Source organism: Haemaphysalis longicornis, unplaced genomic scaffold (assembly GCF_048455015.1).
Source record: "Haemaphysalis longicornis isolate Haplotype H1 unplaced genomic scaffold, Haemaphysalis longicornis Haplotype H1 scaffold_8, whole genome shotgun sequence".
In the NCBI taxonomy this organism is placed as follows: Eukaryota; Metazoa; Arthropoda; class Arachnida; order Ixodida; family Ixodidae; genus Haemaphysalis; species Haemaphysalis longicornis.
Window position 1 is genome coordinate 143865561 of NW_027526445.1, and position 15827 is coordinate 143881387.

General features: G+C 49.1%; 1 protein-coding gene across 1 annotated transcript in view; it reads left to right on the forward strand.

The window, feature by feature from the left end:
• Positions 1-335: 335 nt before the first annotated feature.
• Positions 336-15827, forward strand: part of LOC144148938 (retinol dehydrogenase 11-like) — a 34568-nt gene continuing 19076 nt past the window's right edge. The window contains exons 1-2 of the mRNA XM_077680465.1: positions 336-1820; positions 14474-14687. Of these exons, the coding sequence (XP_077536591.1) occupies positions 1746-1820; positions 14474-14687 (289 nt within the window). The 5' untranslated portion in view covers positions 336-1745. The remainder of the gene's footprint in view (positions 1821-14473; positions 14688-15827) is intronic.

The window sequence follows — 15827 nt, forward strand, 5'->3', positions numbered from 1 at the left end:
GGAGAGGGCGGCGGCCGCAGAGCTTGTATTTATAAATACAAGTTCCCTGCTGGCGAGCCCGCTCTCTCATGTATAAGCCGCCCTGCGCCGTGCCGGCTGGGCCATCACCATCCACACAAAAGCAGGCCTGGGAGTGTCCATCTCCCCCCGCAATTTCCTCTCTTTACCCTCAGTCATCAAGGCCTTTTGGATCTTAAGCTTCTGGATGTATGACGATCGAAACAGCTATTGGGAGCGCGTTCAATCTCAAGATATCTCAGCACTGTGGACTTCTTCTGTGACTGCATGGTGTTCGGCAGCGCTGAGTCGAAGCCGACGTAAGACAGAGGAAAGGAGAGGGGAGTAACGACGCTCGGAGGTGGGTCGCTATACCCCATGGAAGCGACCCCGGCTCCGAAAAAGAACTTTCCTGCTTCCTCCCGCCGTTCCGGGACCATGTCCGCCCTCGCCCTTTCACTTCCTCCATCCCGCTCTCTCACCTCCTCGCCTACGCGCGTACTACACCACTTTCAGTTTCTGCGCCGAGGTTTTCCTCGTGGTTCCTGCTTTTCGTGAAGCACGTCGTCGTCTCCGGAGCCGTCACACTGCACCGCCACACTGCAGGCACGGATCAAAGAGTTGGTTGGAGCCTGGTGCTGTTCGGAGTGTTTCGTTGAGATCATGTCGGAACCGGCGACCACTTGGCGGCGTCCGGTCAGGAAGTGAAGACAACGGGATACTCTCCATCTTCTCCACGGACCTGCTTCCATCGCGGCACTCGGAAACGGTTGTTGGATTTGTGTTTGCTTAGAGCGGTAGCGAGTTCGTCGCATCCTAAGGGTCCTGGTAGACCTCACGTGTGACCGGGCAGCGCCAACAGTTCGGATTGGAAGACGTTGCGCATTACGGTGGTGGTTGTTGTGTCATATTCACTGTGCTTACTAAACTAGGACCAGTGAAGTTTCTCGGATTCGTAAGATAGGATACGCGGCTGGACTTCGAAGCGTTGTCTTACTCGATGGCGGAGTTGGATTGGAGGCAGTGCTTTAAAACAGTATCTCCATAGGCATTTTCCCAACTTCGGGCATATGTGCACGCGTCACCACGTATTTCGCGGAATATTATTCTTACAATTTGAGTCACAATAGACAAACGAGAAATATACACTCAGAGATACGTCTTCTAGAGGAGACTTTGAAGGCAACATTTAGGTGCCTGGCTTAATCGATTCCTCAGAGCTTCAGGGTTTTTCAGTGTGCGAAGATTCCTTGGTGATTTCGAAGTTGCTTCCACGTGGCTGAGTCGTTATCTGTTCGAACGTTTCTTGGACTAGCAATATCGGATTCCCGCAACTTATTTCTTTACAACATATTCCGACGGAAATTGGAGCTATTTTGGGGGCTTTCAAAGATTCAACATTGTCGTGTGGTTAGAGAACTTTGCCCCGGGCTTTCCCGTAGTCCATTTTTACTAGTCAACTTAGCTGGGCGTGACACTGAGAACCACTCGCTCATTACGTATATGGTCAAATCTACTCGACATTTATAACGTCCCCTTGCACAAGCATTGCTGAAGTAGAGAGAGGGACTTCACCAGATCTCCGACTCCGCATGCCATATTTTGCTAATTTTCATTTTTACTTCTAATATCGGGTTCCTCTCGAATAATCCAACGTAGTTGAATCTCCCCGAGAATTGTCACTAGGTGAGGTGTCACTGAGTCTGCCCCATCGCTTCTTGTGACGCCGTGAGGGGACACTCGCGACGATGGATCTCTTTGCTCAGAGGATTCGCGACCCATCGCAGCTGGACTACTGCCCCGTTGAAGACTTCGCCAGCCGGGTAAGTGTCCTTTGCCGACTACTAATCTCGGCACTCGCATCGAATTCGCACAAGTATATGTCTGTCTTGTGCATGGTCACCAAAACGGCCACGTTTTCAGGTACTCGAACCGATGGCGTCCTGTCAACAACCTAATGCATATCCCCAAAGACTCGTTGTCCGACCGAAAAGCTCTAATAAGATGATCTCTTGACACACACGGCGCGTGCGCGAACCGGGTTTCCACTGTGTCAAAACGGTTACTCGAAAATCGCGAAAAAGGAGCGCTTCTAGATAAGGCCGTATACATGCATCGATCGTGAAGACGGAGAGCAATAGTACACCGTTATCTTGTAAACCCAGTATGGGTATACATTTAAATCGTTCGCAGATGCGTCGACTTAGTGCGCGAAAAATTGTCGCATGGGTTCGTTCATCGTTCGCGATTTGGTCTAAAGGTTTGGCTATCGATTGAACGCACCTTCAGCGAAAATTGGGCGCAGTTTTAACGAAGGATTTACACACTTTTGACGGAGTTCCAATGTCAGAAAGCTTTCGCGCTTCTCTAAACTTGCTTTAGGAAGGGGTGGTAAAGCTTTCCTGTTTTCAGGCCGGAACACGTCAAAGGGCCGGTGGTCCAGATTTGGCAGAATTTGAAGCCCTATCTGCGTTGTTTATACGTCAAGCGTATTGAGTTTAGTGACGAAAAGAGATGTTTCTCAAACCAAGCTTGCTTCAAAATCGCATAGAGGCTGCGTTAAGAATGGAAGGTAGGACATGAGTTTTGTAAACCTGTTGCTTCTGAGACGTGCAGCAACTTGCTGAGTCCCCATTGTCCAGCAAGCATCAGCCGCAAATCACGGATTAAGGCGAACATCTCGCGCGAACTTCACGTGTGTCGCGTGCTCCAGCAGCTTCAATCAGCTTTCGAGGTGAACAAAACGTCGCCCAGCTTTTGAACACACGAAAACCAGTGCCACTTCAATGTCTGTTTAACACGTACAAATACTTCCCTACACGTCTCGAACACCGTGTTATCGGCGGCATCCTTTTCGTTTTTTTTCCCCCACACTACTCATTCTGTTCCTTGCCTGCGAATGGCGCAAGAATTATCCAACGCCTCTAAATAAATCTCCGCATTTCGTAACCAGCGTTCGCTATCTCTCCTCGCTTTCGCCAAACATAAACGTCCGAGTTATCGCGGCGCCAGCGGCCGTTCCTCCTTGTGAACTTCCCCTTCATTGGCCAAACCCTGGTCACTCGCAGTTTCGTTCGTCCTCGAGGACCCGACACGTGCTCTTTCCTCTTAACGTAATACACGAGCGACACGTACGGCGCATAAAACGCAGTTCTTTATCCTCGGCGCGGCAATGAAAAGGTGCCGCCCACCCGAAATGGAGCGCAGACTGCGAGGGAGCCCCGCCAGGCCCGGAATTACTTTCGAGCAGACGGGGAAAGAAGACGGTCGACGTTAAGCAGGAGGAAGCAGTGGTGAATGCGTGCTTTCGATATACCCGGACCAGCCAGCCCATCGAAGTAGGTCACACGGTGGGCTGAAAATTTTCGGCTCGCAACCGCCGTCGCCAGCGACGAGTGCCAAGTATAAGTGAATTCTCGTTATAACGAAATAGCTTTGTTTGAATACTCAGTTTGTTCGAAGGCACTTATGGACCCAACAGCAGTGCAGGAAAATCAAGTCATCCCCTTCCTTTGAACGAAGTGCCGCTTATAAGCAAGTCTGTTTCTTTTTTCCGGGACTTTGTTACAACGAAGGTTTGGTTTTCGTTCGACCTTTCAGTTGGTGAGGAGCTGTAAAGGAAATTTCCCCGTGGGTCTGCTAACTGTGTGGTGCAAGCTAGCCGAACAGGCTGTACGAAAGGAATCGCGTCGGCGGAGCTGGCCGATCAGCTGACGAAAGGGACTACCAAGGAATGTTCGCAATTAAGTTTCAGAAAACTGTTATCCAAACAATTTGACTATGAGGCGTGCCGGATTGAAAGGCATAAAAAATGATTGATTCAGACCATCTGGGGATCTTCAAAGGGCTGCAAAATATCCACACATGGCACATTTCCCCCTCTCCCCTACTCGAGCAGTCGTCGTGCTAAGCAGTGCCCCACCATTAGACGCTGAGTTGCCGCCATGGCGGGAACACTATAAATTAGAGAGAACAAGACGAGTGGAGCCAAAGACGTCAAAAGGAAATTAAGAGAAAACAAGAATGGAGGGCGAGGTAAGCGCCCAGGCAATGAAGTGACGGCCAACGTGAGGACAAAGACGACAGAAAATTGATGGAGGGAGGAGATGCGACATTTTGGAGACAAAAATGGGTTCGGCTGACACAGTAGGAAGGCCAAGAAGAGGCCTTCGCCGTGCAGTGGATGTCAGAAGGCTGCTGCTGCTGCTGCTGATGATGATCATGACGATGACAAACTCACTCACACACTCCCCCCTCTTTCCTCACTCACTCAGATATGAGAGAGAGCGATATGCGCCAATGGTGATGTGCGCCGTATAACATTTGACCGAAAAAAGCGACACCCTATATTTTCTCGAACCCATGTTCGCAGGGCTCGCCGAAATTTAAAGTTCTCGACAGAAAAGAAATGTAGAAACCAAGAGCGGTGGGTCTTCGCTTCATTTCGTGCAAACGGCAGCTTTGTTTGTGCTGCGAGCATTACACGTTACTTAAAGACGTATCTCAGCGCGAGGAACCGCGATTTAAGTTAGAGAGAGAGAGAGAGAGAGAGAGAGAGAGAGAGAGAGAGAGAGAGAGAGAGAGAGAGAGAGAGAGAGAGAGTACATTCAATGAGCATTCTAAAAAATGGCCCAGAGGGCCCAGGGTCCGCGTGGCCTGTACTTTGGCCACCAGCTGAAGCTGGATAGGCAGGCAGGGGATGGACAGCAACATCTCCCATTGCTCTTGCTGGGTAATTGACGGGAAGAGGGAAGGGTCTTCAGAGCTAATGTCTTACACTCCGATTATGTGGCGGAGTGTGCCTACTTCTGTGCGAAATTTGCGTTCAGCGTCGTAGCGATTCGGTTGCAATAAGTGAAGACGCGACGGGTGTGGGAGGGAGCCGGATTGCATGAGGCGTAGGGTAATTTGTTGCTCCCTGGATAGGTCAGGGTAGGGAGAGGGTAGGTCTGTGTCTGATGGCGAAAATGCTGAGTTATGTTCCAGAACGTGAAAAGCGGCTGCCCGCGTGCTGCACTATCGCCTGAAAAGTAAACGCGCAGGCTAGCGCCTGTGCGTTTGTGGCCGCGCCTCGCTAACGTTAACGAGGTGTGTGACAGGGACCGGGTTGACCACGACGCTAGTCCGAACGAATAGTGTCCCACTTCATAACGTCAGTGTCACGTCATTCTCCTAGTATAACTCCTTACCACCCTGACAAGCGAAACAAGACTACACCAGAGATATAGTTTTATTTTTATGCTGGCTGTTCTGCCACTGCCAATGTAAAAAAAAAAATCTCTTACGACACAGCTACCAAGCGGTGGGCATCTAATGTGCAGCAGGCGACGGGTGAAGATGCGTTACGGAGTAAAATCGGGGAAAAGAAAGGAGAAGAAGACTCGCCACTTCTTTTTTACTTTTATTTACCGCTCGTCATGTGTGATTTGTTCAATTATCGGCCTCCGGGGTGCTGTCTGTTATGCTTTTTCCTACTTGTGTTTTTACCAACGTAGCCTCACACATTTGTTAAAACTTCGATAGAAGAAAAAATAGCGTTCTGGAAGGAAACAATAAGGCTACGTTGTTTGGAAGGAACACTCTAACTCGCTTCGAACAATCTACGGACCAAAATGTGCAGACGCAATTAACGTAGTAAACACTGACCAGCGACAGTTGGTGGACCGGGCACGCAGGACCGCAGCCGCCGCATGGGCCCCTCGACTGATGGCTTCTCCCGCTGTCAGGCGCGGACCTCTTTCACTGGAATAAATGTTTCACCACCACCACCACCACCGCCACCACTGACGCGTTGGTACGGGACAAGTAGCTTCTTCATTACGAACCGTGTATCGGCGACGGTCAAGCAAAGTCCGTAAGGGATAACGCCACCAATTTACCTCACAAACACTTCATAACACTTCTCGGATGGCGATGCGCTGGGCCGCTCGCTTTAATTTGTTCCGTTTCCAATCCCAGGTCGTGCGTTGCTGCATTTATCGCAGCTGCCAAAACATGGTTTTTCGTTTTTCCATGCAAGGAAGAAGGCGCCACCGAAAGAACGAGGAAGCGTTAATGTGCATGACGCAATACAGACGTTCATCTTTCCTTCCTACAAATCTTCCCGTTTCGAACGCGGAGCTCGCTTCGCTCTGATAAACGGCACACCGAGTGGACTATGTTTACCGAAGCGGCGACGCGTTCTGTCTGAAGTCAAGGCGTGCTTTTAAAGACGATAGCCTTTCTTTAAATACTTAAACGCAGAAATTTTGGTCCGTCTCTCTGTCCCTCGGTCCAGCTTTCCGGCCGAAAGCTGAAACGATGCGCCAAAAAGAAGTATAGATAAAGAAAGAACCGTTCCAAACTACTAATACTGCCGGGGTATGTATACATGTCCCCATTATTTAGAGTAAAAAGAAATACCTCAGGCACATTTGAGACGAAATATGAGTGCGCAGCTGGGAGTACCCGCGGTACTGTATTAAATGATACACATCGGGTCGGTTTGTACGATAGCAAGTGAAAAAAAAATTACTCCCACCTCCCTCGCGGGAACCCCTGTGTAGATGCGACGCATAGGGGGTTCCGTTGTTGTTTCCGTTAGGTTGATTCTCCCATCGCGTGAAACGTGCCGTGAACCCCCTGCCGCGGCTATGATGCAACGTGGCGCGGCTATGACGCAACATAATCCAACACAATTCACTTTAATACAATCCAATCCAAATCCAATCCAATCGAATAGAATCCAATCCAATCCAATCCAATCCAAGCCAAGCCAAGCCAAGCCAAGCCAAGCCAAGCCAAGCCAATCCAATCGAATCCAATCCAATGCCCCTCGCGAGAGAGTGTTCGCTATCGGAGAGGAGAGGGGGTGAGCGGCGGAGAGCGCAGCTCGCGCGGCGAGGAGAACGGGGGAGGGGTGTGGACGGACAACAACAACGCCGTATGGAGGGACAAGGCGAGTGAATGAGATGCAGTCGCATCTAAGATAACGCGATAAAAATGGCGCATACAGGCTCCAGCCCGGGCTAGGCAGAAACAAGGTAAGAAAGAATGGAGTTCCCGCTAGTGCCGTTCCAGGCAGAACAAAAAACAAAAGATAAAAAAAAGGTACGCGCTGTCCCAACAGAATGCGGGCGAGCTGCGCGATGGCTGGAAAATGTAACTGCACTGAACAAACCTCCATGGCATTCATCACGAAAAGAAAGTTGTGGGGCCAGTGTGGGAGCAGGGAGCTGAGGATTTAGGTGGTGGTGGCGGCAGACGAATATAAGGCCTCTCAACATTTGCATAGAAGCAAGCAGATACACGGTCGGCTTATTATGGTTTCTATGGTATTTCAAGTAGATATATTGTTCAGGAATGGTACCCGCTGCACAACTGCAGCTAACAAAACCACCCGTCGGTTGACTATTATTGTCCGCGAATGGGGATGCTTCCTCGGAAGTACATAAAAACGTGTTTTACTAATTAATACGATAGTTTGTGCTTTGCAATAGCTCTGGAACCATTAAAAATAAGTGTATTTTCGTTTCAAGGAAGGTTAAAGCTCTTAGTAATGACAGGATTGGTTCCAGCGTAATTGCTCATGGAGGCTGTGCTCGCAGTCCTCTTAAAAAATAAAAGAAAACAAAGACAAGTGGCCTTTTTTCCAGTCCGCTTCTATTTCCTACGGATACAAACAAACCCTATGCAGCGTTTCGTGCGCTGTTTACATATTTTCCCGGCCACTAAAACGTTCTAAGCCATTCCATCTGAAAAGCTAATGCAAGCCTGCACTCAGCCCGTAATTCCAAATTTGCCTTATGATTCTAGCGCTGGCTTCCAACAACGATTTCCGATTATGTCCGCAAAATGCTGACGCACAAATATTGGGGACTCGCTGCGGGGGCTCACTGGCAATAGCAGCGTTGGGCTGCTGAGCCCAAGGACGCGGGTTCGATGCCAGCCGTGGTGGTAGCTTTTCAGATGAAGGCGACAGGCGAAAACGCCCATGTGTCGAAATTTTGGTGTACCTTAAACATACCCAGGTGTTCAAAATTATCACGTAGGCCTCCTCCACGGCGCGCTTCATTGCCCGGGTGCAGCTTCGGCCCGTTAATAGTCACAATCAATCAATCAATCAATCAATCAATCAATCAATCAATCAATCAATCAATCAATCAATCAATCAATCAATCAATCAATCAATCAATCAATCAATCAATCAATCAATCAATGGGACTGAAACAGCCGGCTTAGGCTTCAGAATGGTGCAGCAGTTGAATTAACCAGCATCATTATCATCAACATCATCATCGTCCTGTATACGCCCACTGCAGGGCAAAGGCCTTTCCTATCGATCTCAAATTATCGCGGTCCTGTGCTAACTGCGACCAGTTTATCCACGCAAACTTCGTGATCTCATCGGCCAACCTAACTTTCTGCCACTCTTGCCTTCTGCAGTGATCTACTCTGTTACCCTTAATGACCAACCGTTATCTTGCCTTCGCATTACATGCCCGGCCCACGCCAATTTCTTTTTTTTAAATTTCTACCTATATGTCCTTAACACGCGTTTGTTCCCTGACCCACTGCGCTCTCTTCTTGTCCCTTAACTTTAACACCTATCAACTTCCGTACCATTGCGCGCTGAGTCGTGCTCAATTTAAGTTGAAGCCTTTTAGTGAGCCTCCAAGTTTCGGCCCCGTAAGTGAGTACCGGTAAGATGCAGCTGTTATACACTTCCCTCTTCATGGACAGTGGTAGACTGTCATTCATATTCTGAGAATGCCTGACGAATGCGCTCCACCCCATTCGTATCCTTCTAATTATCTCCGCCTCATGCTTGCGATCCGGGGTCACTACTATGCTTAAGTAGATATATGCGCTTGCCTCTTCCACAGCCTCGCCGCCTATCTCAAATCGCTGTGCTTTCCCGAGGCTATTGAGCATTACTTTAATTTTCTGCATATTAATTTTCAGGCCCACGATTCTACTTTCCTTGTTTAGCGCGGTAATCATACTTCGTCATTCGTCCCCCGAGTTACTTAGCAAGGCAACGTCATCAGCAAATCTGAGGTTACTGAGGTATTCTCCATTAACCCTTACTCCCACCAGTTCGCAATCCAATGTTCTGAATACCTCCCGTGAACATGATGTGAATAGCATTGGAGAGATTGTGTCTCCTTGTTTTACGCCCTGCCTTATAGGTATTTTACTGCTCTCCTTAAATTAGTAGTTAAATTACTTCAGGCTAAAGCATCAGAACGCTGGAAGTACGAAAAGTTGTGTTATGGACAAGTATATAGCCCTCTGTACATTATAAAACTAATTTTATGATGATCCATTGAGCTGAACAAACCCTTCACGGCACATCCTCAGCGGACCTCCCACGGTTTGGGTAACCGGCCACGCCCAAAGTGTCTGCGAACGCTCTTCCGGATATATCCAGATATAACTTCACCCCAGGCTCGTTTGGCTGTCAGCCGCAGCAGCCCACCGCCCGCCGAGAACAACGGGACGACATCCCCGTCACACGTGCGCCACGCGGCGATAAGCTCAGCCTACAAGAAACGCCTGTCGTGCGAGTGAATGGCCGTACAGAGCGGACGCGCAGCGGGAATGCGGAGGTCGTCACAACGGCGACGGCGTGGATGACGAGTCCGGTTCGTCACCCCACGACGGGCGCCCCCAATGCGTCGCACGCTTCACGGGGTTCGACAGGGAGTGGACGTGAAGAGAAGGAAAACGAGTTTGAGCCGTCTGTGACTATCTCTCTGTCTTCGTCTCATCCGTTCCCTGCCCCTTCGTGCGCGTATTCGGGCTTGTTCGTTAAGCACGTGGCTTCCCATAGCGCTTTTATGTCGTTATTTATGTCAAGTGGCGTGTACTTCATTAGATAGAAAGCGCCGCCAACTTGTGTTCGCAGCTCGGTCTGGTAGCAGAGAGATTGATGATTTTTACTCATCATGTTTAACGCGCCGACGCTACACAGGCGATGAGGCACTCTGTAGTAGAGGGCTCAGGATTAATTTGGACCACTTGGGGATCTTTAACATGCGCCGAAATCTCGGACACACGGGCATATTCGCTTTTCGCCTCCACCAGAGAAGCGGCCGCGTTGGCTGGGAATCGAACTCGCCACCAGCAGAGGAATTGACGGCTGGTGGGATTGCTCTGCTGTGTGCGCAGCCAAGCTCCTACTCGATGAAGTTTTTAAAGCGAAGCTTTCTTGGTCTCACTGATGGCGATGTCGTATCCAAAACGCACTAGACGAAAGCCAACTTGCACCATCACAGGGACATGATGATGATAATGATGCAAGAGAAAGTAAACAGGAACTCTTTCCTGGTCCCTCGGAAGCCATCACTACCGAAAGATCCGATGATATGGGAGATACATTTCTTGCGCCTCCAAGCACCACAAAAGCGGCACTGCGTAGAACTGCATTGTCTCTCTGCTCACTTCGGAGACACCGGAAATGTTGCAGCTGACAATGGAGCCTCATTGACCGACCGCCTCTCTGTTCCACCGCTGGCCATTTCTTTTACAAGAGAGGATGCTGTAACCATAACATCTTCGACTGTCTGGAGAACACAGCGGTGCACCTGGTGCGACAAAAGGCTTCAGTATACGCCTCTGCATCTAATTGAACCTAAATGCAGCTTTAAGATACCTCATGGGCTTAGCAAGCGTGAGGAAACTGTACTGCATCGCCTACGTCTGAAAGTGGTATACACGCGGCATTTCCTCTGCAAAATTCACCAGTACTCTTCACCCCTCGGTTCAACATGCGATGTAACAGACGACATCGAACACGTCATCTGAATCTGTCCAAAGTTCACAGTGCCAAGGCAGACCCTATTAACATCTTTGTGTATGCCGCACCACGCTGGCCTCGAACTGAGGGCAGCTTTCGGCCCTTGGTCGGCCCCATGCTAGGCAGTACGAGCTACCAAAGCTCTGTTCGTGTTTTTGCGTATCACTGGCTTGGACCAAGCGTCCAAGCCAGTGACTTCACTACCAAACTGTCTGTATGTGCTGGGAAATTCGTGTGCACCACCTCACTGTTTTGATGATTTGTTTATTAATTTTAATTCACGGACCCCAATGTTTTTGTTTCTTCATACGGCGTAGCAAGCTAAGCTAAATGGCTCGGCTAACCTCGCTTCTACCACTAAAATAAATTTTCTCTCTCTCTTCTCCCCAAAGAAATCACCATCCGACATATGACCATGCTGCAAGCCGATGAAACAGCCGTAGCACTGACTATTGCCCACACCGATGCAACTACCTTCATCACAAATTCTCAAGATCCCTCATTAGCAGAAGACATTCCGCTACCGCATGAAAAATTCTCGTACAACGGCCACCCAAGCGAAATACCCTTATCGTAAGGACACCTCCTCACTCCAGCTGGGTCGTCGTCGCCCACACCAATGTCTGAGAACTAGTCAGCCGACCCTGCTGCACGATCACCAGAGGAAGGACCAACCGCTCCTACCATACTCGATTGTTACCATTATGGAGTCTCCCGCAAGGCGTACCCATCAGGCCACAACTCATTCACCTAACAGTAGGACACGCCGCGGTGGCTCAGTGGCTAAGGCGTTGCGCTGCTGAGCACGAGGTCGCGGGTTAGATTCACGGCCGTGGCGGCCGCTTTTCTGATGGAGGAAAAAAGCAAACACGCCCGTGTGTTCGAGGTTTCGGCGCACGTTAAAGATCCCCAGGTGGTCAAAATTAATCCGGAGCTCTCCACTACGGCGTGCCTCATCACCTGCATTTCGTCGGCGCGTAAAACACTACAATCGATTGATCGATCGACCTAACAGTAGGAGACACTGCTAAGAGATATCCAAAATAGCATTTTTCCCCAACCTACCCTCTTCCACGCCATATTCGTTAGTGTTTACAAATGTACACGCCTACACTATGGAGAGCCTGTCACACTTTACTACATGTGATGTTGGCCTGTCAATGAAACAATTCAATTCATACTATCTAGAACCTCAGTTAGAAGAAGTGGGAGGGAGACCTGACCAGCTACAGCCTTGAGGCCCTGCTTCGACTGGTGAATTGGCCGACGACAGCAGCGAGAATAACCAGGGCTATGTACATAAGAACTCCGCGTCCACCACGCGCAGTGCTGCTACAAGAAATGTGCATACAGTTAAACATGGATGTAACGAATCTCTTTGTAAAAAATTTCTGCATTTAACGAAGTTTTCTCGTTCCCCATTACCAGCCCCCTTGTTACCCATGTGTTCCCTAGTGTAACGAAGGCGTTGCGACGGTTATCCTTGATGTCACGATTTCGCTGCGCTGATAAGCCATTAGTTTTTGAATTTTTCTAAAAAAGTGGCTGGAGAAATGTAGTAATTTAGCAAATTCGCCCGCACCGCAAACTATGGTACGTTCCACGTGTGAGTGCGGTGTCGGTTCGGTTGCTAGGCCTTCTTGTCGGTGTGTAGTTGCGCCAACTGGCATCTGTAATACTGGTTCGTCGATGATGAGTTTTGCTGCCAGAAAACGCAAAGTTTTGACTTACTAAGGCACTCTCGCAATTTTGAATGCCGTCTGTGCCGGCATGAAAGAAGAACGTCACCATCCGGTACAGTTTTCCAGGTATCAACATCTCACCAATTCTGAGAGCGGAAAAGAACAAAGTTCGCAAAAAGGCACCCTTTCAGCATAAGTTAAGTTCTTGAAACGCATTAAGGCACCGAAAAGTATCAAAACGCAAAAGTGATACTTAAGTTGCATTTTTGAAAATCGGGGTAAGTGACTTTGCTTCTTAGAGTTCCGAGTAATGAATAAGCTCGTGGGAAAGCAGCAGGCGTAAATCACGCAGTTTTTTTATTCTAAATTGAATCCTTGAAGCGTGAGTTCCCCGTCACTCATGTCTGGCATTTTGGTTTCGTTTCTGCTCGTTCTCGTGAGCCTTAACTCGAGACCTGCATATAACGAAAACCTCCATGTAACAAAAAAATTGTCAGAATTTTCGTCAGATTTGTTACATCCAGGTTTAACTGTACTTCCTTTCCTGTAGGACACAGCGGATGCAATATGCCATCTTCAGTGAACAGAAATGGTGTTTAACGTACTCTGTAGGTTGTTTTGCGTTATATCTTTAGAAGGTACCCCTCCCCTACCCGCATAAATAAGACTTTTGCTGTCTAGTTTTTGAAGTGGCCCTGCATGACAAATCTCCAGCAGCGCAGCTACCGTCTCACATCACTGCAAACAAATGGCTTCATTGGTCGCTTTTTGTGGTGTAAAATGAGCCGCCAAGAATCGTTCGCTCTCCCGTGGTATTTTGTTTCGATGTTTGCGGTGACAGACATCATGCTTTGGTATTTCGCCGAATTGAATGAAAACCCACCGACATCGTAGTCAATCTGGTAATCGCTGTTGGCCGCCGACATAGTCCTGGACGCTGTGGATGTCACAATAAGACCTCTTTAGCGCTGCGTATCCGCGGTTTATATTCAACTAATACATCCAGTGGAACAGGTGAAGTGTCCATATTTCAATCTGCAGTGCAGGTTTAATGGCAGAGAAACTACCCAGTCCAAAATGACAAGAGGAATACCGCAGAAACCTAACAAGAATTCTTGTCGTGCGACAAAAAAACTTTGTTGTGACGACCGACGTCCTGTCGTTACGACACACATTTGCGTAGTCACGACAAAGTCAATTTTCTCAACGACAAACATTCCTGTAGTCTCAATAGAACTTCCTGTCGCTACCACAGCCATCATGCGGTCGTTACAAAGCCAGCTACCAGAATCACGCAGACAGAACAATACCAAAAGACGACAGTACCCCGCAAAAATACCACAAACTACAGAGATTTTTCTGTAGTTTGTCCGCAGTGATGGCTTAGAGGTACAGCACTCGCCTCGTAAGCGGGAGGTGCCGGGTTCGAAATCTGGTACCGCCGGGCGCCCACCTGTTTCTTTAATGGGTACAGGTGTCTCTGGTCGAGTGCGGACCCATAAAAGGGGAATCCACGCCTGGAAAGCTGGCTTTACCCTTGCGAGGGGCCCCTTACCCTTGTACATCTGGCGGGGCCCCCGGCCATCATGCCGCGTTGCGCCATTGCCGGGGGTGAAAGAGTGTGGCGTCATGTCCTGCCACAGGCAGTAGCGAGTTCAGCGTCCACCGTGGCTGTGGAAGGCACCATGTGCATTCGTGTGCCTTGGTGGCGCCGGGCACCTACCGGTAAAATAGGTACAAGCGACTCCCCGGCCTGGCGCTCGGCCCTTGTGTGGGACTACAATGCTTGGGAAGTTCAGCCGGCTTGCGCGGCAAATCGCCCCTATGAAAAGGGGCGGCTGCAAAAACGGAAGAACATTTTTTTCCTGTAGTCATTTTCGACTGGGTACCCTTAGCCTCCCCTCATTTTCCGGCAGATGCCAACGGCTAGAAGCTCTCGAGCACCGAGGTCATGTTTGCAGATGACCGGAAATCAGGGTAAGTGGGAATAAGATATTCTTTTATCTTCTGACAGCTGGAGCCTCGGACGGCGGACGTGGCGGCAGGCCGCCTGCACGAGTATGGCGGCTCGCTGTCGCTGCTGCTCAGCTGGGCCGCCGCACTGGCGATCGTGGCCCTGGCGCTTGTCTGCCTCGTCTGCAAGGTGTACAGCCGACTCAGTCTGGGCACCTGCACCTCCAACAAGGACATGACCGGGCGCACCGTGCTAATCACCGGCGCCAATGCGGGTGAGGCAACACCTTCGCCCGTCCCGGTGGAACTATGCTTACGTTCGGCGGCCTGAAAGAATCAGATGTACTTATTATAAGGAATATGTTACTGGGCAAGTTGCTACGCGACTAAACAAGACATAACAGAGCGAGAAAGTTGACAAATGCTTAGAGAATACGCACTTGCACTGCGTGTTGTGTGTGTTTTGCGTGAGTTTACGTCAATGAATGCAGAGAAAAATGACACGTTTTTATGTTTTCTATGGTATTTTCACTATAACTTGATTCCCGAATATCTAATGGCAAAGATCCTTGATTGATTGCTGGGTTTAACACGCCGACGCAACGCAGGCGATAAGGCGCGCCGTACTGGAGGGCTCCGGATGGTTTTCGACCACCTGGGGATCTTTAACGTGCGCCGAAATCTCGTACACACGGGCGTGTTAGCTTCTCGCCTCGATCAGAAAAGCGGGCGCCGCGGCCGGGAATCAAACCCGCGACCTCGTGCTCAGCAGCACAACGCCTTAGCCACTGAGCCACCATGGCGGGTGGCAAAGATCCTAGTTCATTGGATAGAACGGTTAGTTGGCTACCTCCATGACAAAAAATTTGCAAATCCTGCAATCCGTTGGATAGTTTTGATTGTTCCCGTAACGACCAAGTTTGGTACTTTTTTTGTGCATAACGAGCATCAAAAATATTATTTGTACTATTTTTATCTTTGAATATCATAAAAGACGGTGCTTTGCAAGGTCCATGTGAAATAAAAATTTTCCGGTCGAAATTTCAAAATGTTTTGGAAGAGGTGGTGACATAACTTAACGCAAGTTCGTTCTCTGACCCAGTCCGCTCTCTAGCATGACATGTAAGGTAAGGTAACATGACATTCATAGACTATGAAAAAGTGCTTGACTTAATAGACGCCGGATCAGTGTTGGCAGCGTTAAAAAACCGAGGAATAGAAGAGACGAATATAAGACTTTCAGACGACATATATGACGAATGTACGGGCAGGACAATCCTTAACAAGCAAAGCGGAAAATGTCCGATCCAAAAGAGAGTGCGACAGGGACATGTCATCTCACAAAATAATTCACAGCATCCTGGAGGGTGTATTGAGAAAGTTTGACTGGGAAAACTTGGGTTTACGGATAAACG